At 45.8% G+C, this 26,607-nt stretch overlaps 1 protein-coding gene and 1 pseudogene across 8 annotated transcripts in view; both read right to left on the bottom strand.

Annotated features, from left to right (window-relative positions):
- The window catches only part of EVA1C (eva-1 homolog C), a 106,143-nt gene that overhangs the window by 16,430 nt on the left and 63,106 nt on the right, over nucleotides 1-26,607 (bottom strand). For 5 of the 8 annotated variants that reach the window (XM_034948136.3, XM_024927028.4, XM_008977719.5 and 2 more), the window contains 2 exons: nucleotides 7,074-7,217; nucleotides 772-852 (listed from right to left, as the gene is read on the bottom strand). In XM_034948136.3, the coding sequence (XP_034804027.1) occupies nucleotides 772-852; nucleotides 7,074-7,217 (225 nt within the window). The remainder of the gene's footprint in view (nucleotides 1-771; nucleotides 853-7,073; nucleotides 7,218-26,607) is intronic. The other 3 variants (XM_008977722.4, XM_008977721.5, XM_008977720.4) reach the window with 2 other exon arrangements.
- Nucleotides 3,630-7,066, bottom strand: LOC117977341 (exosome complex component RRP40-like; annotated as a pseudogene).

Below are 26,607 nucleotides of genomic sequence, written 5' to 3'. Positions count from 1 at the left end.
AGCCAGGTGTGGTGGTGGACGCCTGTAATCCCTGCTACTTGGGAGGCTGAGGCAGGAGAATCGCTTGAACCCGGAGGCAGAGGTTGCAGTGAGTGGAGATTGCGCCATTGCACTCCAGCCTGGGCGACAAGAGCGAAACTCCAAAGAAAAAGAAGAAAAAGAAAGGAAAGAAAGAAAGAGAGAAAGAAAGACAGAAGAAAGAAAGAAAGAGAGAGAGAAAGAAAGAAAGAGAGAGAGAGAAAGAAAGAAAAGAGCGAGAGAGAGAGAGGGAGGGAGAGAGGAAGGAAGGGAGGGAGAGAGGAAGGAAGGGAGGGAGGAAGGAAGGGAGGGAGGAAGGAAGGGAGGGAGGAAACTAAAGAGGAAGGTGGTGTGTATAGAGGTACAGAGGCCCTCAGGTCCTAGCTGGCCCTGGCGCCTACGCAGGTTCCAATGGGCTCAGCTTTGCAAAAAGCTCATTGTGTAACCCAGGAAGCCCAAATTTACTTCTGAGCAGATGTCTTTTCAAAGTGATTTTCCTTTTAGGAAGTGAGAGGAGAATGAAGGGGAGGTTTATCCTACTTCTGATTTTAAAAAAGTCAAAACAAAATAAAATGGTGTTCACCATTTGCAACTATTGGCCGATAATAAGCGCTATTATCACCAGGACCGGTACCTCAAACACACCTCCTGACAGCCCCTTCCATTCTAACCAAGGTGTGCCCAATTGTGGTCACCCAGGGGCTGTTTACCTTTACTTAAAGAGAAATGCTGGTAGTAAGCCATAAAAATTACCATATTCACCATCTTTCTGCTTCAAAGAAGGTTTTAGATTAGCAATGGCTGGATCAATCGCTGTGAGTATGTTCTTGGGAACTAAAAGCCAAAAAAGAAATATTTTAAATTTGTGGTATATTTTTAAAATGTGGACTCTTAATATATTTTTAAATGCAATGTAGATAAGATTTTAAAATCACTTTCCAAATCAGTGCAAGAATCACTCACTCTTCCTGTTAAATACACACACATACACACAAACCCAATGGTATCCATGTGATCATCAAATGCTCCAGAGAGGTGGTTTTAGGCCCATTTTGCAATATTAAAAAAATGGAGAATAAAAACAAGATATGATATATCCATCTAGCAGAATACACCTCATAATAAAACGGAATGAAGGCCCAGCATGGTGGCTTACACCTGTAATCCTAGCACTTCGGGAGGTCGAGGTGGACAGATTACTTGAGGTCAGGAGTTCGAGACCAGCCTGGCCAACATGATGAAACCCCGTCTGTACTGAAAATACAAAGTTAGCTGGGCATGGTGGCACACAGCTGTAATCCCAGCTACTTGGGAGGCTAAAGCCGGGAGAATTTGCTTGAACACGGGAGGTAGAGGTTGCAGTGAGCGAAGAACGCACCACTGCATTCCAGCCTGGGTGACAGAGTGAGACTTCATCTCCAAAAAAAAAAAAGTGAAGTACCGATATGATACATGCTACAACATGGATGAACCTCTGAAACATCACATTCAGTTAAAGAAGCCAACCATGCACACACACACACAAAACCATCCATTGCATAATTCCATTTGTACAAAACATTCAGAAAAGGCAAATCTAGAGACAGAAAGTTGATGCGTGGTTATCTGGGACCGGGGGGGTGGGAATGGGGCAGTGACGGCAAATGGGCACAAGGGAGCTTCGGGGCATTGTGAAAATGTTTTAAAACTGGAGGGTAGTGATGGTTGCACAACTCTAAATTTACTAAAAATCATTGCATTGTATTCACGTGTAATAGAATTTTAAGGAAAATAACACCTCAATAGAGTGGTTAACTCTGGGCTGGGCATGATGGCTCATGCCTGTAATTCTAGCACTTTGGGAGGCTGAGGCAGGTGGATCACTTGAGGTCAGGAGTTCAAGATCAGGCTGGCCAACATGGCGAAACCCCATCTCTACTAAAAAATACAAAAATTAGCCGGATGTGCTCACTTGAACCCAGGAGGCAGAGGTTGCAGTGAGCTGAGATTGTGCCACTGCACTCCAGCCTGGGTGACAGAGAAAGACTCTATCTCAAAAAAAAAAATAGGGTGGTTAACTCTGAAGATGAGCTTCCCTGGACTTAGTAAAGCAAAATGACTGTGACCAACTCAAAACCCACCATCAAACTCTCCCAGCACCTACTCTTCTGCTTTCTACCCCAAGCTCTTTGCCTCTGTGTTTCCATCGTAAATCTGGAAAGAATTCGAAGACCCTGTGCTAAAGTGATTTGCTAAATATTATCAGAAAGGACTACAGAAAGATGCAGAGAGGATGGCAGCGTGACCGACTCCTCTGAAGGTGGTTTCAGACTCTGCTGAACTGACCCTAAGAATAAGCCCTGGGATGTCAGAATCCCCAGGCAAAGCAGCCGGCAGATGACAGCACCCGCTGAAACAGAGGGCAGAGCAAGAATTCTGCAGGCCAGGCACACTGCCGCAGGCTGGGAGAAGGGAGTAGAAACCGAATATTCCTGCTGCATAAAATTGCTTATTTTTGTTTGTTCCTCAGCCCAGCTGAGATCTCGGAGAAGTAGCAACAGGAAATGGAAAGAAAGCCAAAACAAACTGCAAATTCAATTGCACTGCTTTTTTATAAAAGAACAAGTGAGGCATCTTCAGCAGCAAGAAAACCTTGTTTCCTCTCTCGGAGGGCTTAACTAAATTCTTCTGGGGATGTCCCAGGATCAACAACCACCGGACATTCCTAGATTGTGAGTTTTCCACGTACAGGAGGCCCTGGCGCCTTCGTGCCCATCAGCAGCAAGGGAGACTTTCCAGGGAAGCCCGGTGAAGTTGCTGGACATGGCTGATGATTTCCAGGGCCTTGAGGAATGTCCCTTGGCTGTCCTTGGGGCACACCACTGATCCTGGGACCCTGGCAGTTCCGGAGAGCTGAGCTCAGCTGCTGCAAATTGCTTTCTGCTTTAATTACCTCGCATTCATTTCTGGGCCCTGAGAAGGACGCAGAAGCCTAGGAAGTGTCAGCTCTCCCTGCCAGGAGTGGTACTTCTTTCTCATGTCTGCCTCTTGGCTTGTTCTCAAACTATGGCTTCAGGAGGGCCTTGGCTCTTGGCAAATGCCAGAGGCTTTACAGTTTGAGAAAGAATTTTGTAGAGGAGCTCAGAGGGGAAGGGCATTCTAGGATGCACTTTGCGGAATAACCAGGCAGTGAAAAGGTTAAATTGGCTGTGTATGACACAGGCCACTGCAGGGAATGTGCCCTTCTACTGTGTGAAAATGGCTCTGATATCTGGAGAATCTTTTAGGACCTTTAAAATCACCGTTGTTAACACACTTGTCAGATTTTTGCATCTCCTTGATTCAAACTGGTTCCGAATGAGGTGGGGGACTGGGGTGTGATTGATCACCATCCTGCTCCACTTCAGATATGTTGGTGAAAACACTAGGAACCACTCTTCATGGAGCTCCTACTGTGTGCAGGACCCTGTTCTCAGCAGTTTAAACCAGGGCCATCTTCCTCCTCATCAACACCTTTCCTCTCCCACTCAGCAACCTCAGCGTCTCGGCCCCTAGTGTGCAGCTAGTGTGCATACCCTAGTGTTCACCCTACAGTATGGTTCTCTTTGGAAGAATTAAACCATCACCCCCAAGCTAAATTAGGCCCCCTCCACTGTTACAGTCTTCTGCCCTTTTCTAAAATAGCATTTGTCACAACAGGTCATGATGATGTGTCTGGCTATTTGGTTAATGCTTGCCTTTCTCCCTCAACTGCTCACCCTATGAAAACAGGACCATGTCTCTTTTTTTTTTTTTTTTTTTTTTTTGAGACAGAGTTTCACCCTTGTCACCCAAGCAGTGACGAGATCTCAGCTCACTGCCAACTCCGCCTCCCAGGTTCAAGTGATTCTCCTTGTCACAGCCTCCCAAGTAGCTGGGATTACAGGCATGCGCCATCATGCCCAGATAATTTTGTATTTTTAGTAGAGATGGGGTTTCACCATGTTTTCCAGGCTGGCCTCGAACTCTTGACCTCAGATGATGCGCCCGCCTCGGCCTCCCAAAGTGCTGGGATTACAGGCATGAGCCACCGCACCTGGCCGTGTCTCTTTGTTTATTACAAAATCCCTGGCACCCAGCACAGCTCCTGACACAAAGAACAATGTGCTGAATGAGTGACAGAAGGAAGAAAAGCTTGAACTGGGACATGTGACCCCCAGGCCCTGAAAGCTCACCTTCATCTCAGCATTAGTGATGTGGTTTGGCTCTGTGTCCCCACCCAAATCTCATAATTCCCACGTGTTGTGGGAGGGACCTGGTGGGAGGACCCTGTGGGAGATGATTGAATCTTAGGGGTGGGTCTTTCCCGGGCTGTTGTCTTGATAGTGAAAGGGACTCACGAGATCTGATGGTTTAAAAAATGAGAATTTCTCTGCACAACTCTCTTTTTGCCTGCCGCCATCCGCGTAAGATGGGACTTGTTCCTCCTTGCCTTCCGCCATGATTGTGAGACCTCCTAGCCATGTGGAACTGTAAGTCCAATTAAACCCCCTTTTTTGTAAATTGCCTAGTCTCGGGTATGTCTTTATCAGCAGTGTGAAAACGGACTAATACAATTAGCTAAGAAGAGCCTCAGCTGTAGGAACTGTTCTTGCCTCATCCTTGAAAGCACACTAGAAACTGCACCTTTAAAAAAAATGTTTTAGTAAATGTTATTGTACAGAATAAAAAAATACATCATGATTCTGTAATGATTTTCTCTCCCACAAGAGCATGGGTGAAGATCAGTAATTTACTTATAAAAATATTTTAATTAGGACTCCAATAAGATAATATGTACCTTCATAACTTGTCTTCTGAATAACTAAATGGGGAGAAGTTCACCTGAAAAAAGTTTTCCCCAGGAAACCCATGGTTTCTTGGCTCAACGGACCCATTAAAAAATTCCACCTATATCAACTTTCTGCCAATCTGGAGATTTGTTTTCTTTGATCTAATGTCATGTGTTCACAAGCTTCTACAACATTTGTCAAAATTAAAGTCTGCTGGACGGTTTTTCCCTTAACCCATACTCTTCCATTCATTCCAAATACTATCTTCAGTGGATAGAGTTTTCCCACTTCCTGTTTGATTTCACGATCTGGAGCTAACAGCTTTCTAATGAAGCCCAGTCACTTTAAAAAGCAGACCATCCTGTCCAATGACATTCCTTCCATTGGCTCATCCATAGCTGTCAATACAGACCATCTCTGGTTCCATGTCTTTATTAGCAACCACAAATTGGCCATAGATGAGATCTCCAACCTGCACGTTTGGTCTGTTTCTTTTAGTTGCACCTTCAAATGCCAAGTAAGACAAAGAAACTGGCTCACTCCCTCCAACATCAACTCTGAATATATCTCCAGATTTAGCTGTCACTATGCCAGTCACCTGGTCTCCTTTCACTAGAATATACTCCATTCCCAGGGCTATGGCGGCCCCAGCCCAGCAGTGTCTCAGCTTTCCCGGTCCCCGGCCAAAACTACACCTTATTTGGAGGCTAAAGTTCTGCTTCTTATTCAACACTCTGATGAAGAGGCCTGAAGTTACTGGAACCTCAGTGTGACCTGTGTCCAGTCTACCGTCCTCCATTCTACCAGAGGAGCTATCCAAGGATGTACTCAAAGTGACCTTTTTGGCCTCTGGGGGAACCTCAGCCAAAATGGGCCCCATGCTACTTAGAGTTGCTTAGACATGACAGCAGGAATAAAGACAGAGCAGGTAAAGCCATCCCTCCTGTGATGTAAGAGTGGGTGCCATTATTTTGGTAATACATTTATGTAGTCATTTCATCATATCTATTGCAGCATTGATATTGCAGAGAACAACATTTTTAGTTCAGGATATAAAATTCTAAGGATGCAATGGAATATTATGATGCCACAAAAAGAAATAAAGTACTGAGACATGCTACAACATGTACGAACCTTGAAAACAGATTCTAAGTAAGGAAGCCAGACACAAAGCACCACACATTGTATGATTCCATTTCTAGGAAATGTCTAGAAGAGGCAAATCCATAAAGACAGAAAGTAGATGGGTGGTTGCCTGGGGCTGGGGCAGGTGTAATGAATGGGTGGATTTGGTGGGCTGACTGCTAAGGGATACAGGGTTTCTTCTGGGGGGATGAGAATGTTCTTAAACTGATTGTGGTGATGGTAGCACAATTCTGTGCATATACTAAAAACCACTGATTTGTATGCTGTAACAGGTGAATTGTATGCTCTGTGGATTATATCTCAAAAAAGCTGTTGCAAACATAAAATGGCTAGGAATGTTTGGCAGGGGAAAAAGCGATTTCCAAGAGAATAGGTATCAGGTTCTTCAATTATAATGCTCTTTGCTTTCCATTTGCTTTTATGCTCATTTCCAAAAAAAAAGAAAGCAGTCAACACATTAGGATTACACACTGGAAATCCACAGTATCCTCAGAAAATAATAAACTGCTGATTTGCTTTTACGTGGCTTTATGAAATTAGAATCTAAACGAAGAAGGCATTTCATTTTATCATTTAAAGACATCAGGAAAACAAAGTAATGCTGTCGTGTAACAATTTTTATTGTTTTAGGGTAAGCATTTGATCTGTTGACTCAACACTGTGGGCATGTAGATAAAATAGCTGTTGGCAGTACAGAGAGTTAGTCATTTAGGGCCTAAAAGCAGAACTGGAAGGTTAAATAGGAGACACATAATTCGACTGTGAACTCGCATGACATCCCAATAAATTTTCCCAGATGAAAATCACTGGTCTCAGTGACATCAGTTTACCCCTATTTGGTTGTTCCTTCTCCACCCTCCCCATTGGCTGCCAATCTGATTGCTAAAGGCGCTTTTACACAAATTTTGACCAAAGAAAATTCTATTGCTTATCTGACATGAATATCACAAACAAGAATAAGAAAGAAAAAAAGGGCTCTCGGGTATCTGGGATGACCAAACAGCTTCAGGAGGAGCAGCGTTTGGCTTGTTCTGGGCAAACTCCTGCCGTTCACATGGTCACCACCCTCCCCCAAAAGAGGCAGTGTCTTCAGGCAGCTGGTCGGGGGTGTGTTCTTACCACATGCGTAGGTCACAGTGAGGTATTTTTTCACGCCTGGCAAACAGGGGCTTCCAAAATGGTGATTGTTGACGATGATTTTGCATCTCTGCTTCCCATAGCACCTTCGGGATAGGACTTGCAAAGCTGAGTAAGACAAGCAATCTGAAAGGCAGGAAACACCCAGAACTTCACGTTGCATCCCACACAGGGCCACCACATAGCCTACAGCATTCTCTGTAAATAAATATGCTGAGCTGGATTCAAATCAAATGGAGAGTTTCTCTGCTTATTTTCTGTCTCATTAAAGCACCCAAGATGGGCAGAGCCAGCATCATGATCCTGTCCTAGAAGTCCCAGAGCTGGTTTTAATGCTCTGCTGACGCCATCTTGAATTTTTTTTTTTTTTTTTGAAACTGATTCTTGTTCTGTCGCCCAGGCTGGAGTGCAATGGCACGATCTCAGTCACTGCAACCTCTGCCTCCCTGCTTCAAGCAATTCTCCTGCCTCAGCCTCCCCAGTAGCTGGGACTACAGGCGCATGCCACTATGCCCAGCTAATTTTTGTATTTTTAGTAGAGATGGGGTTTCACCATGTTGGCCAGGCTGGTCTCAAACTCCTGACCTCCAGTGATTTGCCTGCTTCGGCCTCCCAAAGTGCTGGGATTACAGGTGTGAGCCACCGCACCCGGTCAAAATTCGGATATATTTTTGAACAAGGGGCTTTGCATTTTCATTTTGCACTGGTTAAAATATGAAGAACATTGAATGAGGATTCTTGGTTCTTTTACGACCTTTACCATGCTTTGAAATATATTATTTGTTTGTTTATTTTGAGAATCAATCTCCTCTACATGAACATAAGCTCCAGGAGAGACTATTTCTGTTTTGTTCATCATCTAATTCCCACACCTCGCCCACTGTAGAAGGCAAGTAAATATCTGATGAATGAATGAATGAAATAAACTAATTGACACGAAGATTTGTTTTTCGGTGCCCTGGCACGACATCATTAAAATCAGTGAATATCAGTTGAACACCTATGGCGGATGAGGCACTGTGCTAAGTACCATCAGAAAAAAACAGTAAAAAGAGGACCAGGCACAGTGGCTCACGCCTGTAATCCTAGCACTTTGGGAGGCGGAGGTGGGCAGATCACCTGAGGTCAGGAATTCGAGACCAACCTGGCCAACATGGCAAAACCCCATCTCTACTAAAAATACAAAAATTAGCCGGGCGTGGTGGCACGTGCCTGTAGTCCCAGCTACTCGGGAGGCTGAGGCACAAGAATTGCTTCAACCTGGGAGGCAGAGGTTACAGTGAGCCGAGATTGTGCCACTGCACTCCAGCCTGGGCGACCAAGCAAGACTGCGTCTCAAATAAATAAATAAATAAATAAATAAATAAATAAATAAATAAATAAATAAATAAAAAGCCTACCTTGCTTTTTACCCAGATGAAAGCATCCTTTCACAGGATTTGCAATAGAGCTAGAGAGTCAAAACACACATGTGAGAGCTGGTGTCTGATAGTGGAAACAGTGAATCACTGTCAGCAGGACGTGGTGCAGACAAGAGGTGCTAGGTCAGAGGCGGGAGAGATCACTGTGGGTGGGAGCAGAGGGGCTGGATCATGAAAGAAAGAGCAGAAATTGGGTAGAGGCAGGCAAGAGAGAAAGCATGAACACTAAGGCAGTGGGCTAGGAGCCCCTGCAGGGGCTGGCCACAGGCTGGAAAGGCGGGAGTAGGCGGGGCGACCACAGTGAATGAGTAGGAAATGTGAACTGGAACAAGACAGAGACACTTTCAAAGGCTTAGCTAAAGAATTCAGACTTTACTCTGCAAGCAACAGGAAGCCTAAAGAAATGCCTGACACTGTTGTCTTTAGGGGACAGTGTAGAGGATTCCCTGGGAGAGAAACGGGAACCAAAGGCAAGGAGAGCAGTTTGGAAGCAATTTTAAGAATCTACATTGAGGGGAGTTACAGGCTTAAAGAGCAAGGAATGGAAGAGGAGAGAATTTTAGAGACTTCGCAAAGTTCCATTCACTTATGATATAACAGGTAGCATGATGTCAGCCACTGCTCTCAGCACTTGTATAGTGAGAGACTATTTTTGTTTTGCTCATCATCTAGTTCCCACACCTGGCCCACTGTAGGAGCCCAATAAATACAGATAATTATTTATGTGATAGGCTGTTTGTAATACACACACTTGTGCGTGCACACACGCACTTACACACACACACACACACATCAATTTTGTGGCTGAGACAGCAGACACAGAGAGGTTCAGTAACCTCACACAGCTAGAGAAGAGCGGGTCCTGCAGGTTGATCTCTGAGCCCCACTACCCCAGTCTCCATGAAAGGGTGGGTGAGGGACTGACCAAGGATGGTTTCAGATCTTAAGCTGCAGGGCTGGGGAAACAGTGGTGCTATTGAGAGATGAGGGAAGTTGTTAGGAGTAGGCAGTTTGAAGGACACGATCATAAAGTCATTAAAAAAGAAAAACAAAACTGTCTTGCATTTGAGGTGGGCCGAGATTTTGAAGAAAAGGCTCAAATCTGGAGAACCCCCAGAGAGGCCAAGGGCTGGTGCTGTGAAGAAGCATAGGTCAGGGAGAGTATGAAGGCACAGGGGCAGGGACCCCAGCCACACAAAGTCCTGTGCATGTCTGCTCACGTCTTATAGATGACAAACTCCTCTACCCTCTAACAACAAAAACTGCTCTCCCCAGTTCCCAGGACCTCTCTCCAGACTTATGCTTTTCCTTCAGTCAACCTTCTAGAAAGGATCTCTATGCCTCCCCTGCATCTCCCCTCCCAACCTGTACCCTCCCCTCCTCAATATGCCCCTGTCCCACACACACCTCGAAACTGATCCCTTTGAGGAGATCACATGGACTTATCACCATCCCATCCAAGAGATGAGGGCTGATCCTAATCCTTCCCTATCTCTGGAACTTCGGGTGCCTAAATGCCCCTATTGAGGGATTTCTCACTGACCTCAGCTCCCTGGTGCTCATCACCCTGGTGGTCTCTGATTCCTCTATCCTGGTGCCCTCTGCAGGCCTGCCCACCCAGAGTAAGCTCATTCCTGTGCCTGGTGGAAATTCTGATATATTTTTGAACAAGGGGCTTTGCATTTTCATTTTGCACAGGGCCCTGCAAAATGCACTGGGTCTGGGCTCTCTTCTCCTTTCTGCACACTTCATTCAGTCCCAAGTCCATCCCTGCCACTACCAAACCACTGAGAGCTGAGGCCAGGATCTCTGCCTTCAGCGCTGGCCACTCCGGCACTCTGCCATGTGCAATCATTGTCTTTACTCTTTCCAGCCACCTCTGACTCCACACGTCTGCACCTATCATCTCCTCCTACTCTCCTGCCATAGCCTCAGTTCCAGCCCTGTCCGTTTTGCAGCAAGTCTAGTAACTGGACTCCCTCCCTCCATTTTCTTCCCTTCAAATGGTTCTCTCTTTGCCCTCCACTGTGCTTTTTTTTTTTTTTTTTGACAGAGTCTCGCTCTGTCACCCAGTCTGCAGTGCAGTGGTGCAGTCTTGGCTCACTGCAATCTCTGCCTCCCAGGTTCAAGCAATTCTCTTGCCCCAGCCGACCAAGTAGCTTACAGGCGCCTGCCACCATGCCCGGCTAATTTTTGTATTTTTAGTAGAGACGGAGTTTCACCATGTTGGCCAGGCTGGTCTCGAACCCCTGACCCCCGGTGATCCACCCGCCTCGGCCACCCAAAGTGCTGGGATTACAGGCGTGAGCCACCATGCCCGGCCCACTGTGCTCCTTCTAATCTCATCACTCCCTGCCTGCTTAAGATCCCCAACCCCCCATCTGACCAAGTCCGACTCCTCAGAACTGTGCACAAGGCCCCATATGACTTGCCTTTTCTACCTTCCTAGCTCCTTCACAGCCGTTATTCTCCCACCCCAGCCTGTGTTGCAGCCTGCAGGTCTCACTGCAGCCCCAGAAAGCCAGGCTGTGACTCTTGACATCTCTTTATCTTTGCACATGCTCCTCTGCCTGCTAGGAAATACTTCCTTCTCCCCTGTCTTCTCAGTTGTACCATCTCCCAGGCGGCAGTCAGTGGTTTCCTTCTCTCTGCCTCTCCTGTTCTGTGTATTGCTCTCACCTCGTGGCTCTACTTATTTGCTCATTTGTCGCTCTCCAGACTAGACAGGGAGCTCCTGCTCCCAGCACTTATTCTGGTCCTGATGCTCAGTAAATGCTCAAAGAATTATGGGACGAATGAACAAAGGGAAGGTTATAACCTCCATCCCTTCTGAAGCTCCTCCTTGGCTCTTGGAGCCTACTCCTGGTGCCTTTGCCAGCAGGCATTGGAGCTAGCTGCTCATGGGAAGAAAGTCTTGAAGTGGATTATCCAGGAGGAAAGGAGAAGGATTCACTAGTAGTGAGGTACATGAGTGCATGAGAACCCACGGCTGTGAGATTCAAGAAGGAGACTAAAATGGAACCAGAAGCAAGAGAAAAAAACACCATGGCTTCACATCCATGTTCATAGTGGCATATTCACAACAGCCAAGAGGTGGAAGCAACTCAAGTGTCCTTTGATGGATGAATGGATAAATAAAATGTGGTATATACATAGGATGGAGTATCATTCAGCCTTAAAAAGGACTCACTGGACTCCTTCCTTCCATTTTCTCCCCTTCAAATGGTTCTCTCCCCTTTGCCCTCCACTGTGGTCTTTCTAATCTCATCACTCCCTGCCTGCTTAAGATCCCCCACCACCCATCTGACCAAGTCTGACTCCTAAGAACTGACACATACTACAATGTGGATGAACCTTGAAGACATTATGCTAAGTGAAGTAAGCCAGTCACAAAGAGACAAATACTGTGTGATTCCACTCACACAGTAGTGTGGACCTCGAGTAGTGAAATCTACAGAGACAGAAAGTGGAATGGTGGGTGCCAGGAGCTAAGGGAGGGAGCAATGGGGAGTTGTTTTATGGGTTTTGAGTTGTGATTTTCAAGATGAAAAAATTCTGGAGATTGGTTGCACAACAATATGAATATACTTAACATGACCAAACTGTACACTTAGAAATGGTCAAGCTGGTAGGCCGGGCATGGTGGCTCATGTCTGTAATCCCAGCACTTTGGAAGGCCAAGGCAGGTGAATCGCCTGAGGTCAGGAGTTCAAGACCAGCCTGGCCAATGTGGTGAAACCCCATCTCTACTAAAAAAATACAAAAATTAGCCAGGCACGGTGGCACACGCCTGTAATCCCAGTTACTCAGGAGGCTGAGGCAGAAGAATCACTTGAACCCAGGAGGCAGAGGTTGCAGTGAGCCTAGATCCCATTTACAATAGCATAAAAAATTACCTAGGAATAAATTTAACCAAAGAGGTGAAAGATCTGCACACAGAAATCTATACACACATTGATGAAAGAAACTGAGCAAGACACAAATAAATGAAAAGGTATCCCATGCTTATGGACTGGAAGAATTTATATGGTTACAGTGTTCATACTGCCCAAAGTGATCTACAGGCTCAATGCAATCCCTATAAAATTCCAACGACATTTTCCACAGAAATAGAAAAAACAATGCTGAAATTCATATGGAACTGCAAAAGACCATGAATAGCCAAAGCAATCTTGAGCAAAAATAACAAAACTGGAAGCATCACACTACTTACTCACAAAATCTACTACAAAGCTATAGTAATCAAAACAGTATGATACTGGCATAGAGGCAGACACATAGACTAATGGAACAGAATAGAAAGCCTAGAAATAAACCCAAGGATATACCATCAACTAACTTTTCAACAAGGGGGCCAAGAAGACATTAAGGGGAAAGGATAGTCTTTTCAATAAATGGTGTTGGGGTTTTGGAAAAATTAAATATCCACATGAAAAAGAATGAAATTGATCCCTATCTTCCACCATATGCAAAAATCAACACAAAATGGATTAAAGACCAAATATAAGACCGGAAACCATAAAACTCCTAGAAGAAATCCCAGGGGGAAAACTCCTTGACCTTGGTCTTGGCAATGATTTATTAGCTAGGACACCAAATGCAAAAATAAACACGTGGGACCACCTCAAGCTAAAAAGCTTCTGCACAATAAAGGAAACAATCAACACAATGAAAAGGCAGCCTACAGATTGCGAGAAAATATTCTCAAAGCTTATATCTGATAAGGGGTTAATATTCAAATATATAAGGAACTTATACAACTCAACTGCAAAAAGCAAATAACTCAGTTAAAAAGTGGCCAAAGGACCTGGATAGACATTTCTCCAAGAAAGACATAAAAATGGCCAACAGGCCTGGCATGGTGGCTCACGCCTATAATCCCAGCACTTTGGGAGGCCAAGGTGGGCGGATCACCTGGGGTCAGGAGTTCGAGACCAGCCTGGCCAACATGGTGAAACCCTGTCTCTACTAAAAACACAAATATTAGCCAGGTGCCTGTAATCCCAGCTACTAGGGAGGCTGAAGCAGGAGAATTGCTTGAACCAGGGAGGCGGAGGTTGCAGTGAGCTGAGATTGCACCACTGCACTCCAGCCTGGGCAACAGAGAGAGACTCCATCTCAAGAAAAAAAAAAAAAAGGCCAACAGCTGTACAGAAAGGTGCCCAACATCACTAATTGTCAGGGAAATACAAATCAAAACCACAACAAGATACCATCTCACACCTGTTAGGGTGGTTTCTAATAAAAAGACAAGAAATAACAAGTGTTTGGAGAGGGTGTGGAGAAAAGGAAACCCATCTGCACTATTGGTGGGAATGTAGATTGGTGCAGGCATTATGGAAAAGAGCATGAAGGTTCCTAAAGAAATTAAAAATAGAGCTACTGTATGACCCAGCAATCCCTCTTCTGGGTATAGACCTAAAGGAAATAATTCTCCATTTCCTTAAAATACCAACTGTGTGTCCTACAATTTATCTAAATTTTTATGTCTTTCTTGGAGAAATGTCTATTCAGGTCCTTTGCCCTCTTTTTAACTGAGTTATTTGCTTTTTGCAATTGAGTTGTATAAGTTCCTTGCATATTTGAATATTAACCCCTTATCAGATATAAGGTTTGAGAATATTTTCTCGCAATTAATCTCTGATGATGCCTTTGATTGTTTATGCTGAAAACTTACACTGACTACCTGGAGTTAGTACAGATACCACAGGCTAAGGGCCCAGTCCCACAAGACTACCCCCCAGCCCATCATCAGATGCCAATCGCAAGCCTGGGCCTCTGACTGACCACCTATAAATCAGGGGTTCTTCTTGGGTTCCAGAATTTGCAAGACTGGCTTACAGAACTCAGGAAAACAGTTTACTTACAAGATTATTAGTTATTATAAAAGGACACAACTCAGGAGCAGCTGAATGTTAGAGATGCACACGGCAAGGTTTGGGGACGGGGCATGGAGCTCCCATGCCCTTGCTGGGGGTTCTACTCTCTCTTTTTTTTTTTTTTTTTGAGATGGAGTCTCACTCTGTCCCCCAGACTGGAGGGCAATGGCGCGATTTTGGCTCATTGCAGCCTCTGCCTCCTGGATTCGAGCAATTCTCTGTCTCAGCTTCCTGAGTAGCTGGGATTACAGGCGCCTGCCACCATGCCCAGCTAATTTTTTGTATTTGTAGTAGATACGGGTTTTCACCATGTTGGCCAGGCTGGTCTTGAACTTCTGACTTCAGGTGATCCACCTGCCTTGGCTTCCCAAAATGCTGGGATTACAGGGATGTGAGTCGCTGCCACTGGCCTAAAGGTTCTACCCACTGAGCATCTCCATGGAGTCCTTGAGCTGAAAGGTCTCTGAGCCCCATTGTTGAGGGCTTTTATGGAGGTCTCATGATATAGGCATGGTTGATTAAGTCATTGACCATTGGTGATGGACCCAACAACCTCCAGCCTCTCTCTCCTGCTTGGGGAGATAGGAGGTGGGTGTGAGGTTTAAGTTCCAGCCCTCTAATCACATGATCCATTCCCCTGACAACCAGCCCCCCATCATTAGGGGCTTTCCAAAATTCATTCATCTACATAAACTCAGGTGTAGTTAAAAGGAGCTAATTTTAATGAATAACAAAAGATGTTCCTTTCATCTTCATCATTCTGGAGCTATTTCAGGAGCCCAGGACAAAATCTAAATATTATAACAAAAGATGTTCTGATTGCACTTATAACTTAGGAAATTACAAAGGTTTTAGGATCTCTGGCCAGGAGCCAAATGAAGACAAAAATATATATTTCTTATTATATTACAATACCTCAACACCATTTTTATTAGCCAAAAAACTAAAGAATACAGTTATTTAAAAGTATATGTGTAACATATTTGTATAAATACAAATCTCTACATAGCATTTACCACTGAAAGGGACAGGGCTAGGACAGAGGAGAAAAACATAAGTAGATCCAAGTTATTTGTAGGATTCTAGTTCTGTGGGGTGTAATGCACTATATTATTCTCCTTTTACAACCTACATAAGTGTTACACATATTATTTTGAGTATGTCAAATATATTAAAGAATTTAAAGGTAAAAATGGACTATTAAGGCCTTTTTTCCAAGAAAGTGTTTCTTCCAGAAATTTTAGGATTAAATGAGACCACAGATGTTGGCAGCAAGGAATCAGGTAATAATAACATTATAGGAAATTTAAAAATATAGATTGGTGGGCATTTAGAGTCAGAAATACCTCACAGGGGCATAGAGGAAGCAGTAATACCTGGTAAAAACTTGAACACAGAGAGAGGGAGAAGTTAGTCAAGAACAACAGTAAGGGCCGGGTACGGTGGCTCACGCCTGTAATCCCAGCACTTTGGGGGGGCTGAGGCAGGCGGATCACCTGAGGTCAGGAGTTCAAGACCAGCCTGGCCAACATGTTGAAACCCCTGTCTCTACTAAAAATACAAAAATTAATTGGGTGTGGTGGCACACACCTGTAGTCCCAGCTACTTGGGAGGTTGAGGCAGGAGAATCGCTTGAACCTGGGAAGCGGAGGTTGCAGTAAGCCAAGATCATGCCACTGCACTCCAGCCTGGGCAACAAGAGTGAAACTCCTTCTCAAGAAAAAAAAAAAAAGAACAACAGTAAGATCAATAGCTCCGCATCCACTCTTTCTTCCTTTGTCTGCTCATGGCGATTGGTTCAAACAATGCTGCCAGAGCCAACTTCTAAAAGTATATCTCTGATGATGTCCTTTGACTGTTTATGCTGAAACCTTACAAGGTGGAAGAGGCCTGGATCCCTGGGTCACTGGAAGCGAGCTGCCTAGGAGAACCACCCAAGCCTCACTGGACTGTGATATGACCAAGAAATAAACCTTTACTGGGTTAAGCCACTGAGTGGCTGTAACAGTTACATTAATTGCCCTGACAAATGCAGAAGGCTTGGCAAGGCTATGTAACTTGACTTAGGTCTCAGTGTTTGGTGGTAGTGTGTGCCCTAGAACCTCAATCCAGTTGACATTAAAGACTGTGCCCTTAAACATAACGTCTCCACTTAGACAAGAGTGGGAAAAGGTATTGCGAGAATCAGGAGCTCAAACAATTTGGCAAGAGAGAGAAGACAAGTCTGGGCCATGGTGAACAAGAAATTAAGGAATCTAGATTCTGAGTCTGCTTGAGGAGCCGGCCCATGAGGAGCCAGGACAAGGGGATTAGAGAGAGAAGGTTCTTAAGGAGAGAAGAAACCTATGGGCTCCATGAAAGAAGAAGAACAAAATGAAAAAAATAAAAAGGGAGTGGCCAGGCGCGGTGGCTCACGCCTGTAATCCCAGCACTTTGGAAGGCGGGTGGATCACCTGAGGTCAGGAGTTCGAGACCAGCCTGGCCAACATGGCGAAACCTCACCTCTACTAAAAATACAAAAAATTAGCCAGGTGTGGTGGTGCATGCCTGTAATCCCAGCCACTCTGGAGAGTCGCTTGAACCTGGGAAGCGGAGGCTGCAGTGAGGCGAGATTGCGCCATTGCACTCCAGCCTGTGTGACAGAGTGAGACTATTTCAAAAAAAAAGAGAGTGATCAACATCAGGTGAGTTTCAGGTGTGCAAGACCAGTTGCAGCATCTGAAAGACGTGGCCCTCTTGGAGGAAAACAAGAGGGTGGACAGTCAGGGGGGGAGAATGTCAACTACAGAGGAAGACGCATGCATCTAATATGTTTGACGCTTCTAGAATGGGCCAAGGGAGAGTGTGGGTTGGGCTCTGGAAGGATTTGGAAGGGAGAACACATTAACAATGCTTGTGCAGTAAAAAAAAATCGGCAAACAAGGAAAGTTTCTGTGGTCTGGCACAGGCCAGCCCCTCCCTGTGGGTGAGTGAGGACGTAATGGCTATGGAGATGGCAGAGGCCGGAACTTCCTCCAGTGGCGTGGCTGCTCGGCGGACAGACAGAAGCACACACAGTGGGTGGGGGTGAGTCGAGGGAGCTCACTGGGTCTTAGGGAGGCCAAAGGTGCCTGTCCAGAAGAGAGATTAGGGTAGAAATCACAGACCAACACATCTGCTGAGAAAAAGGGGCCAGAGAAAGAAGCAAGAGTCTCTAAGTAGGGGAGGAATTCACAGCCCAGGTAACTTAAAAGGTTGACAGAACCCGGGGTGACACATGTGAGTTGCATGAGTTAGCACAGTGTCCACCCCAATAAATTTTTTTTTTTTTTTTGAGATGGAGTCTCTCTTTGTCGCCCAGGCTGGAGCGCATTGGCATGATCTCGGCTCACTGCAACCTCCGCCTCGTGGGTTCAAGCAATTCTCCTGCCTCAGCCTCCCAAGTGGCTGGGATTACAGGCACACGCCACTGCGCCTGGCTAATTTTTGTAATTTTAGTAGAGATGGGGTTTCACCATCTTGGTCAGGCTGGTTTCCAGCCCTTGACCCTAAGGTGATCCACCCACCTCGGCCTCCCAAAGTGCTGGGATTACAGGTGTCAGCCACTGCGCCTGGTCCACCCCAAGAAATATTAAATGGTAGTTCCTTCTGCAAGAGCATCAACATCGAACTATGTTCCAGGGAACCCTGGGGTTTGGAGGAGGTACCCTGGGGACTGGGCAGGTAGAGGAAAGTAGGAAGCTCATGTCTCAGGGAAACTCTTCTACTCATTGGAGAACTGTGAAGGGGTCCAGTTGAAAGGAATGATCTATGGCTAACCACTAAAAAATTGGAAAGTCAATGCCCTTGAGGGAAGGACAATTTAAATATATTTAAATACACACACACACACACACACACATAAACAAACAGGAACATTATCATAAAAGCACTTGATTTGAATATATTCATGAAGGACGTCTACGGCCATACCACCCTGAATGCACCTGATCTCGTCTTATATCCATGAAGGTTCGGACTTATTTTGCTAAGGTACCATTCCACAAGCCTGATAAAAAGAATCAGGTGCTGGGCACACAGTAGGCACTCAACAATTAAGTGCTTAATGAATGAATTCATGGTCTGAAATGGACAGCCTGGAACATGACATAATGCAAATATCCCACATCTCTGGCTTTAGAATGTGTTATTTTGTAGGGGTGCCTGATCTGTGAGATCGAATCTATGCTGAGAAAGGATGCTCCAAGGGCATTAGGAAGCAGTGAAGCTGCCATCCTTCTGTCTGGTTCCTGGATCAGCTCTTCCCAGCCACTCACTGGGGGCTTGGAATAAATCCATCTTTCCCCTGACTGCCTGGGAGTGGAGTACTCCAGTCTAAAGGAGTGGCTTGCTGGAGCTACTCTGGCGGGTCTTCATGAATGAAGAGTAAACACAGCAAGTCAAGAAGTCTATTGAGCTTTAAGAGAATGTTTTAAGTGCCTGTCTATAGCAAATGCCAGAAACGTCAAGTCTGTCTTTGTGAAGGGCAAGTTTAGCTCAACCAGTATAGCAGGAATAGTCACTGCTGCACATCTGGGTGCCAGACAGGCCACCCACATTCAAATCAGGGCTTAATAAATAGACCATTTGCAAAGGTGGGAATGGGATGAGGACATGGCACAACCAAAGGATGGTGCAGAACCCCAGGGGTAGGAATGGCAGGGAGGGCCGGGCGTGGTGGCTCATCCCTGTAATCCCAACATTTTGGGAGGCTGAGGTGAGAGGATTGCTTGAACTCAGGAGTTCAAGATCAGCCTGGGCAACAAAACTAGACCTCGTCTCTACTAAAAACAAAATTAAAAGTAGCTGGGCATGATGGTGTGCGCCTGTAGTCCCAGCTACTTGGGTGGCTGAGACAGGAGGATCGCTTGAGTTGGAAGATTGAGGCTGCAGTGAGCTATGATCGTGCCATTGCACTCCAGCCTGGGCAACAACAAGACTCTGTCTCAAAAAAAAAAAAAAAAAAAGGGAATAACACTGGGATGTGACCACCCCCAAACCTGAAGGGGGCAGGACAGTGGTTCCAGAACACAGAGGGGGAAGTTCCGTGAACAGGGCTGCTGAATGGAGCAGGACCCTTCAGAGGAGAGTGGCAATGCTTCTGCTGTGCTGTGTTCATTGTTTGTGCCTGGATCTCCCATTGGGCTGACAGCTGCTGGGGTTTGAGGCATGTGGGTCTCATGGATTAACACAGTGTCCGACTCAATAAATATTAAATGGTAGTTCCTTCTGCAAGAGCACCAACATCAAATTATGTTCCAGGGAGCCCTGGGCTTCCGAGGAGGTACCCCAGGGACTGCGCAGGTAGGGGAAGGCAGGAAGCTCATGTCTCAGGGAAACTCTTCTACTCATTGGAGAACCGTGAAGGGGTTCAGTTCTTCTGTGAAGAGGGTGAGCTCACTACTGTTTGCCCAGCACTTGGTATCTGATAAACTCACTGAGACTCAGTTTCCCTCCTGTGTAGCATGAAGAATATCTTTTTTCACTGTATCTCTATGAGGTTTGTACAAGGCAACTGCAGAAGGTAAGCCCACAAAAACATTTGCTGTTCTCCTCAGCTGTCTCTAAGCTTGCGTGAAAAATCTGTGTTTAAGGTCCCGGAAGACCATCTGTGGCAGCTGTGGGCAGCAGAACAGAGCAGCGGCAAAGAGTGTGACGTTGCTAAGCCTCAGTTTCCTCACTCGGACAAAGAAAGTCCTGGGAGCTGGCTCCTGGGATGGTGTGATTGTTAAAAAGGCAGTGGTGTGGGCAGTGGGAACAATGCCAGCGCCCTCGCATGTGAATCAGCATTATCATCATCAGGGCACCTAATGTCAGGTAGGAAATGGTACTTTAGGAAAAGGCCTTTGGGACTTCGTCAATTTAGAGTCTAAATTACATGCTTTCTTTGCTCCCTTGAAGTGAAAACAAGCATATATGGTACGGCGTGGTATGAACTAAATATTCAGACCCCAAATCTGCATATAGGAAATAAAAAAAGATTGGAAGGAGAATCACCAAGATGGTATTTTTGGCTGGTTGAAAAAAGGTGTTTTATTCTCCCTTATCGATTTTAAGGTACGTTTCAAGCTTTTGTGGCTTAACAATGCTTTGAAATGAAAGTATCAAATGATCTTTCTTTAAAAGGAGAATGAAATTTATGTCTAAATAGAAGACAGTTTTTGAACAGTGAGAGTCTTAGAGGCAATTTTTTCAGAATATTTTAATAAACTCTTTTTTTTATATAACTTAATTTGTCCCAGAGGTCATGAAAAGTTTATCTAGGAGTAAAGACATATCCTTTAACTTTTCTTCTAGTTTTTTTTTTTTTTTCTTGTGGCTGCACGGGGTTGACTGAGGATATTTTTGTTGTCTTTAAGAGCTTTGTTTTATTTGGGGTTTTGAGCTGAGCACATTTACCAGTCAAAAAAAAAAAAAAAAGGTTCTGTTTCTTCTCTACTAAACCACAATCCTTATATGTAAGTGGCCTAAAACTAGCCCCTTCTTCACTGAATTCCTCTCCCTAAGTAGAAAAAACCTTAAGTTTCAAAAGAACATAGAATGGAATATATGGTTTCTGTATAAGCTACCTGCATTGGGAACAAATAGTCTGAATTGTGAAATTTATCTTAGAAGTCTAACGTTTCCAAACATAAGTAGTATCGTTTTTTCCTGTTACAAAGTAAATACATGTTCACATTTTAGAAGTACAGAGAGGCCCAAAACTGGGGGAAAAAGCCCTAGTAAATCCCACCATCAAGAAAAAAAGCTATTAACCTTTAAAGAATATCTTCCTAGTCACTTTTCTGTGTGTAAATGTTCTTCCCTCTCAATGGAATCATACATAATTTTATTTTATTTTTATTTATTTTTTTTTTTTTTGAGACGGCACTTGCTCTGTTGCCCAGGCTGGTGTGCAGTGGCACGATCTCAGCGCACTGCGACCTCTGCCTCCCGGGTTCAAGTTATTCTCCTGCCTCAGCCTCCTGAGTAGCTGGGATTACAGGCATCTGCCACCATGACCAGCTAATTTTTGTATTTTTAGTAGAGACGAGGTTTCACCATGTTAGCCAGGCTGGTCTCAAACTCCTGACCTCAGGTGATCCACCCATCTTGGCTTCCCAAAGTGCTGGGATTATAGGCGTGAGCCACTGTGTCCGGCAAAAAAAGTTTTTTGAGACAAGGTCTTGCTCTATTGCCCAAGCTAGAGTGCAGTGGCGCAGACACGGTTCACTGCAGCCTTGACTCCCTGGCCTTAAGCAATCCTCCCACGTTAGCCTCCCGAGTAGCTGGGACTATGCTATCCATGGCTCTGTCACCTAGCCTGGGACATGCCACCACATCCAGCTAATTTTTGTATTGTTTGTAGAGATGGGGTTTTGCCATGTTGCTCAGGCTGGAATCACATACATACTACTTTGTATGCTACACTTTCCCATTTACTAATATATTTGTGAACATTTTAAGCAATATTTTAAAGAGTTGTATTGTCTTTCATTTTATGAATGTACCAACTCAGTACCTTTTTTTTTTTTTTTTTTTTTTTTTTTTTTAAGAGACAGGGCCTTGCTCTGTCAACCAGGCTGGAATGTAGTGGCACGATTATTGCTCACCACAGCCTCCAACTCCTGGGCTCAAGTGATCCTCCCACCTTAGCCTCCTGTGTAAGAATCCAACCCTATTTACAATACTCTTTTGTCAGACATTCAGATGATTTCTCTTTTTTAATATTATAAGCAGTGCTATGTAGAATAATCTTACAGCTGAACATTTGCAAACAAGTATGATATTTCCATAGGAATTATTGGAAGTAGGTTGCTTTGTTAAAGGGTATTCCAAACATCAAGGCTTTTAATACATACTGCCAAACTTATCCAGAAAAAGTTTACCAAGGCATGCAGCTGCAAAAATTCTATGAGAGCACCCTGGGAAACCTATATTTTCTTAGTTTTAAGGATATATGCCTGACCATATTCTTTAAGGCTAACAGAAGAAGAAAAAAAAAAAGAGTAGCTGGGACTACAGGTATGTACCACCATGCCTGGCTAAATTTTTAAATTTTTTTTGTAGATATAGGGGTCTCACTATGTTGCCCAGGCTGGTCTTGAACTCCTGGCCTCAAGTGATCCTCCCACCTTGGCCTCCCAAAGTGCTGGGATCACAGGAAAGAACCACTGCACTGGGTTGCTTTTGTACTTTTCAGTTACTCTGGGAGTGCAAGAATTTATTTTAGTGAGAGTGAAAGAACCCACAGGAAGAGGCCCAGGATAACTCAGGTCTGATTCAGGTCTGACTGTATCTTTGTTGACACTGAGCTCTGAATGGTTGGCAGGATTCTGTTGTTGTTGTTAGTGGTTATTTCCCTCCAAGGCTGATTTTATTTGCACCTTCTGCTGCTTCTTTTTTCTGGGGGGTTGGGGAGGGCAGGGACAGAGTCTTGCTCTGTTGCCCAGGCTGGAGTGCAGTGGCACGATCTCAGCTCACTGCAATCTCCGCCTCCCAGGTTCAAGTGATTCTCCTGCCTCAGCCTCCTGAGTAGCTAGGATTACAGACATGTGCCACCATGCCCAGTTAAATTTTTTATATTTTTAGTAGAGACGGGGTTTCCCCATGTTGACCAAGCTGGTCTCGAACTCCTGACCTCAAGCAATCCACTCGCCTCAACCTCCCAAATTGCTGAGATTACAGATGTGAGCCACCGCTCCCAGCCTGCACCTTCTGTTTCTGGCAAACTGCCCTCCACCCCCAATACATGTGATAACAAGATATTCAACCATTTACATTTTTACTTTTTGGCTATTACTTAACAGTGAAACTGAAGTTAATTGCTCCTTCCAACCTGTGTTTATTTAGATAATAAGGCTGGCTGCTTAAGGGCCAATGGCTTGGCAGTGGGAACCTCTGGCACCTCGATCTTTGGTTGAAAAGTCCAGGCCTGCCCACACTTGGCCTCGGAGTGGCCTTAGCCCAGCCTTTGAGGCCTATTGTGTGGTTTTTCTCATCCTCTTATTAAGGAAATAGCAGAATCCCTGGAGCTCACCCGGAAAATGTAAACCACAGCGGGAAATTATGCACCACAGTAGATGCCCAGACAGGGGCACATTCTGAAGCCTGGCGGCCTCAGGCCCAGCCCTTCGGGAAAAGCTCACTCCTGTCTCATGTGAAAATGCTGTTTTTGCTGGTGTTCATTGGTCACCAGTGATGGTCACTTTCATGTCTTCCTTTCAGTTTCTCTTCTGCCGGATGAGGCATAAATTCTGATGGAGCCCACCTGCTGTAAGATCTTTCAGAAAAGACTTTGGGTCAGTCTCCTTCAAGATAAGACATCAGGCTGGGCGCGGTGGCTCATGCCTGAAATCCCAGCACTTTGGGAGGCCGAGGCGGGCGGATCACCTGAGGTCAGGAGTTCGAGACCAGCCTGACCAACATGGTGAAACCCCGTCTTTACTAAAAATACAAAAATATTAGCTGGACTTGGTGGTGCGTGCCTGTAGTCCCAACTACTTGGGAGGCTGAGGCAGGAGAATTGCTTGAACCTGGGAGGCGGAGGTTGCAGTGAGCTGAGATCGAGCCACTGCACTCCAGCCTGGGCGACAGAGTGAGACTTGGTCTCAAAAAAAAAAAAAAAATATATATATATATATATATATATATATACACACATATATATATATACACATATATATATATATGTGTATATATATAACTTAATTATCTCTTTGAAGACCCTATCCCCAAATAAGGTCACGTTCTGAGGTACCGGGAGTTAGGACTTCAGTATATGAATTTGGGGAGGACATAAGTTAGCTCATAACAGCCTTCAAGAGGGTCTCCAGGGAGGCTCATCTCTTGGAATTCGTGCGTTTGTGCAGCCTCCTCCCACCGTGAACCAGAGCTTGTGTGGGGGACCAATAATGTATGGTGGCGGTGACAGCATATGGCGGAGGGGACAGCGTATGATGGAGGGGACAGCGTATGGCAGAGGTGAGGGCGAGTGAGAGCGTATGGGGGAGGTGAGAGCGTATGGCGGAGGGGACGGCGTACGGCGGAGGTGAGGGCGTACGGGGGAGGGGAGGGCGTACGGCGGAGGGGAGGGCGTACGGGGGAGGGGAGGGCGTACGGGGGAGGGGAGGGCGTACGTGGGAGGGGAGGGCGTATGGCGGAGGGGACGGCGTACGGCGGAGGTGAGGGCGTACGGGGGAGGGGAGGGCGTACGGGGGAGGGGAGGGCGTACGGGGGAGGGGAGGGCGTACGGGGGAGGTGAGGGCGTATGGCGGAGGGGACGGCGTACGGCGGAGGTGAGGGCGTACGGGGGGGGAGGGAGGGGAGGGCGTACGGGGGGGGAGGGGAGGGGAGGGCGTACGGGGGGGGAGGGGAGGGGAGGGCGTACGGCGGAGGTGAGGGCGTACGGGGGAGGTGAGAGCGTATGGCTCCACCAGTTCTTTTGCATCACTTTCTCTGGGGGAAGCCAGCTGCCGTGTTGTAAGGACACATAAGAGACCCACGTGGGGAGAAACTCACGTTTCCCACCAACAATCAGCACCAAACCACCCACCCATGAGCCAGCCCCTTGCAAGTCCAGCCCTCAGGGGACTGCAGCCCCAGCCACCATCCGGGCTGCAACTTCCTGAAACCCCGTGAGACTGAGCAAGAACTGCCAGACTACACTATCCCTGAATTCCTGTCCCACAGTAATAAACATTTTGTTTTAAGCCATTAAACTTGGAGGTATTTTACTAGAAAACGAATTCACATTTTGATATTTGAAGTGGGTTGCCGGGGTAATGAAATCCTCAAACTGTGGGGGTGGCTTTGGGATCAGGCAGTGAGCACGAGTTGGGGGGACCTTGAGGGGTATGTTAGAGAAAATGTAAGGGCCTTGAAGAGAAACCTGGTATCTGTCATCTTGATGTGCTGAAGCCAAGTGCGTCTTCAGGGCAGAGCTTCCCAGCTTACCTGTGAGTGGACACAGACTCGCTCGGATGTGTCCCCTCAGGCCCCACCTGTCCCCAGGCCATTGATGCCAGCATTCAGTGGCATCTCTCTTTACCCCCTTTCCATATGGATGTAACTGTCTATGTGCTTGATGATGGGGCGGTTGTGAAGCTCTGTTCAATAGCAGAGTGGGGTGTGTGGCCGACACCGACCTCCTCCGTGCCTGCCCTGATGCAGTTCAGTTGGGACCAGCTTAGGGCTTCATATACAGAACACTGCAGCACTGCTCTCCCTCCTCTGCACCCAGAGCTCGGAGGCTTTCTTGAGGCAGATGGGGGGACCCTCAAGTCTATGGAAATGCTCAGGAGTGTGTGTCCCACTGCGGTGCAGGATACGGGAGTGCTGACAGCCAGGCCTCGGGCAGCCCTGGGGGTGCTTATGGGGCAGGATGGAGTCACACCGATAACTTGGGGGGATCACACACATGCCCCTACTTCTCCACCCTCTTCCTCTTGAACTTATTATTATTATTATTATTTTGAGACGGAGTTTCACTCTTGTTGTCCAGGCTGGAGTGCAATGGCGCGATCTTGGCTCACCACAACCTCCACCTCCCAGGTTCAAGCGATTCTCCTGCCTCAGCCTCCGGAGCGGCTGGGATTGCAGGCATGCGCCACCACATGTGGTTAATTTTGTATTTTTAGTAGAGACATGGTTTCACCATGTTGGCCAGGCTGGTCTCAAACTCCCGACCTCAGGCGATCCGCCTGCCTCGGCCTCCCAAAGGGCTGGGAATCCAGGCGTGAGCCACCACGCCCAGCCCCTCTTGAACTTCCCTATATATGACATACACAGAATCAAAAAGGCAACCAGCCCTACATAACAAACCCAAACTGCCAAAAAACAAAACAAAACAAAACAAAAAACCCGAGGATAGGGGGATAATTACAGCAGAAAAAGCATGTCAAGGGTTACTATCCCTACTCTGCCAAGAACTCATAAAATAAATCAATAAAGATCCCAACAGGAAAAAAAAAAAAAAAGGCAAAAGCTAGAGAGACAAGGTGTGCAAGTGCAAATACAATAACCACAAAAATATGAGGAAATGGCCAAGGTCATTCACAGTCAAAGAAAGGCAAAATAAAAACCACATCGAAGGACTATTTTATACCTCTTAAATTGGAAGCATGCAGAAAAATCATACATAAAGCTGCCAGCGTTGCAGGGAAACCACAGTTATACATTCCTGTTTATATATATACAGATAGATAGAGTAAGTTTTTA

The sequence above is a fragment of the Pan paniscus genome, chromosome 22 (genome assembly GCF_029289425.2).
Source record: "Pan paniscus chromosome 22, NHGRI_mPanPan1-v2.0_pri, whole genome shotgun sequence".
NCBI classification, from domain to species: domain Eukaryota; kingdom Metazoa; phylum Chordata; class Mammalia; order Primates; family Hominidae; genus Pan; species Pan paniscus.
This window is presented reverse-complemented; position numbering and strand designations above follow the sequence as displayed.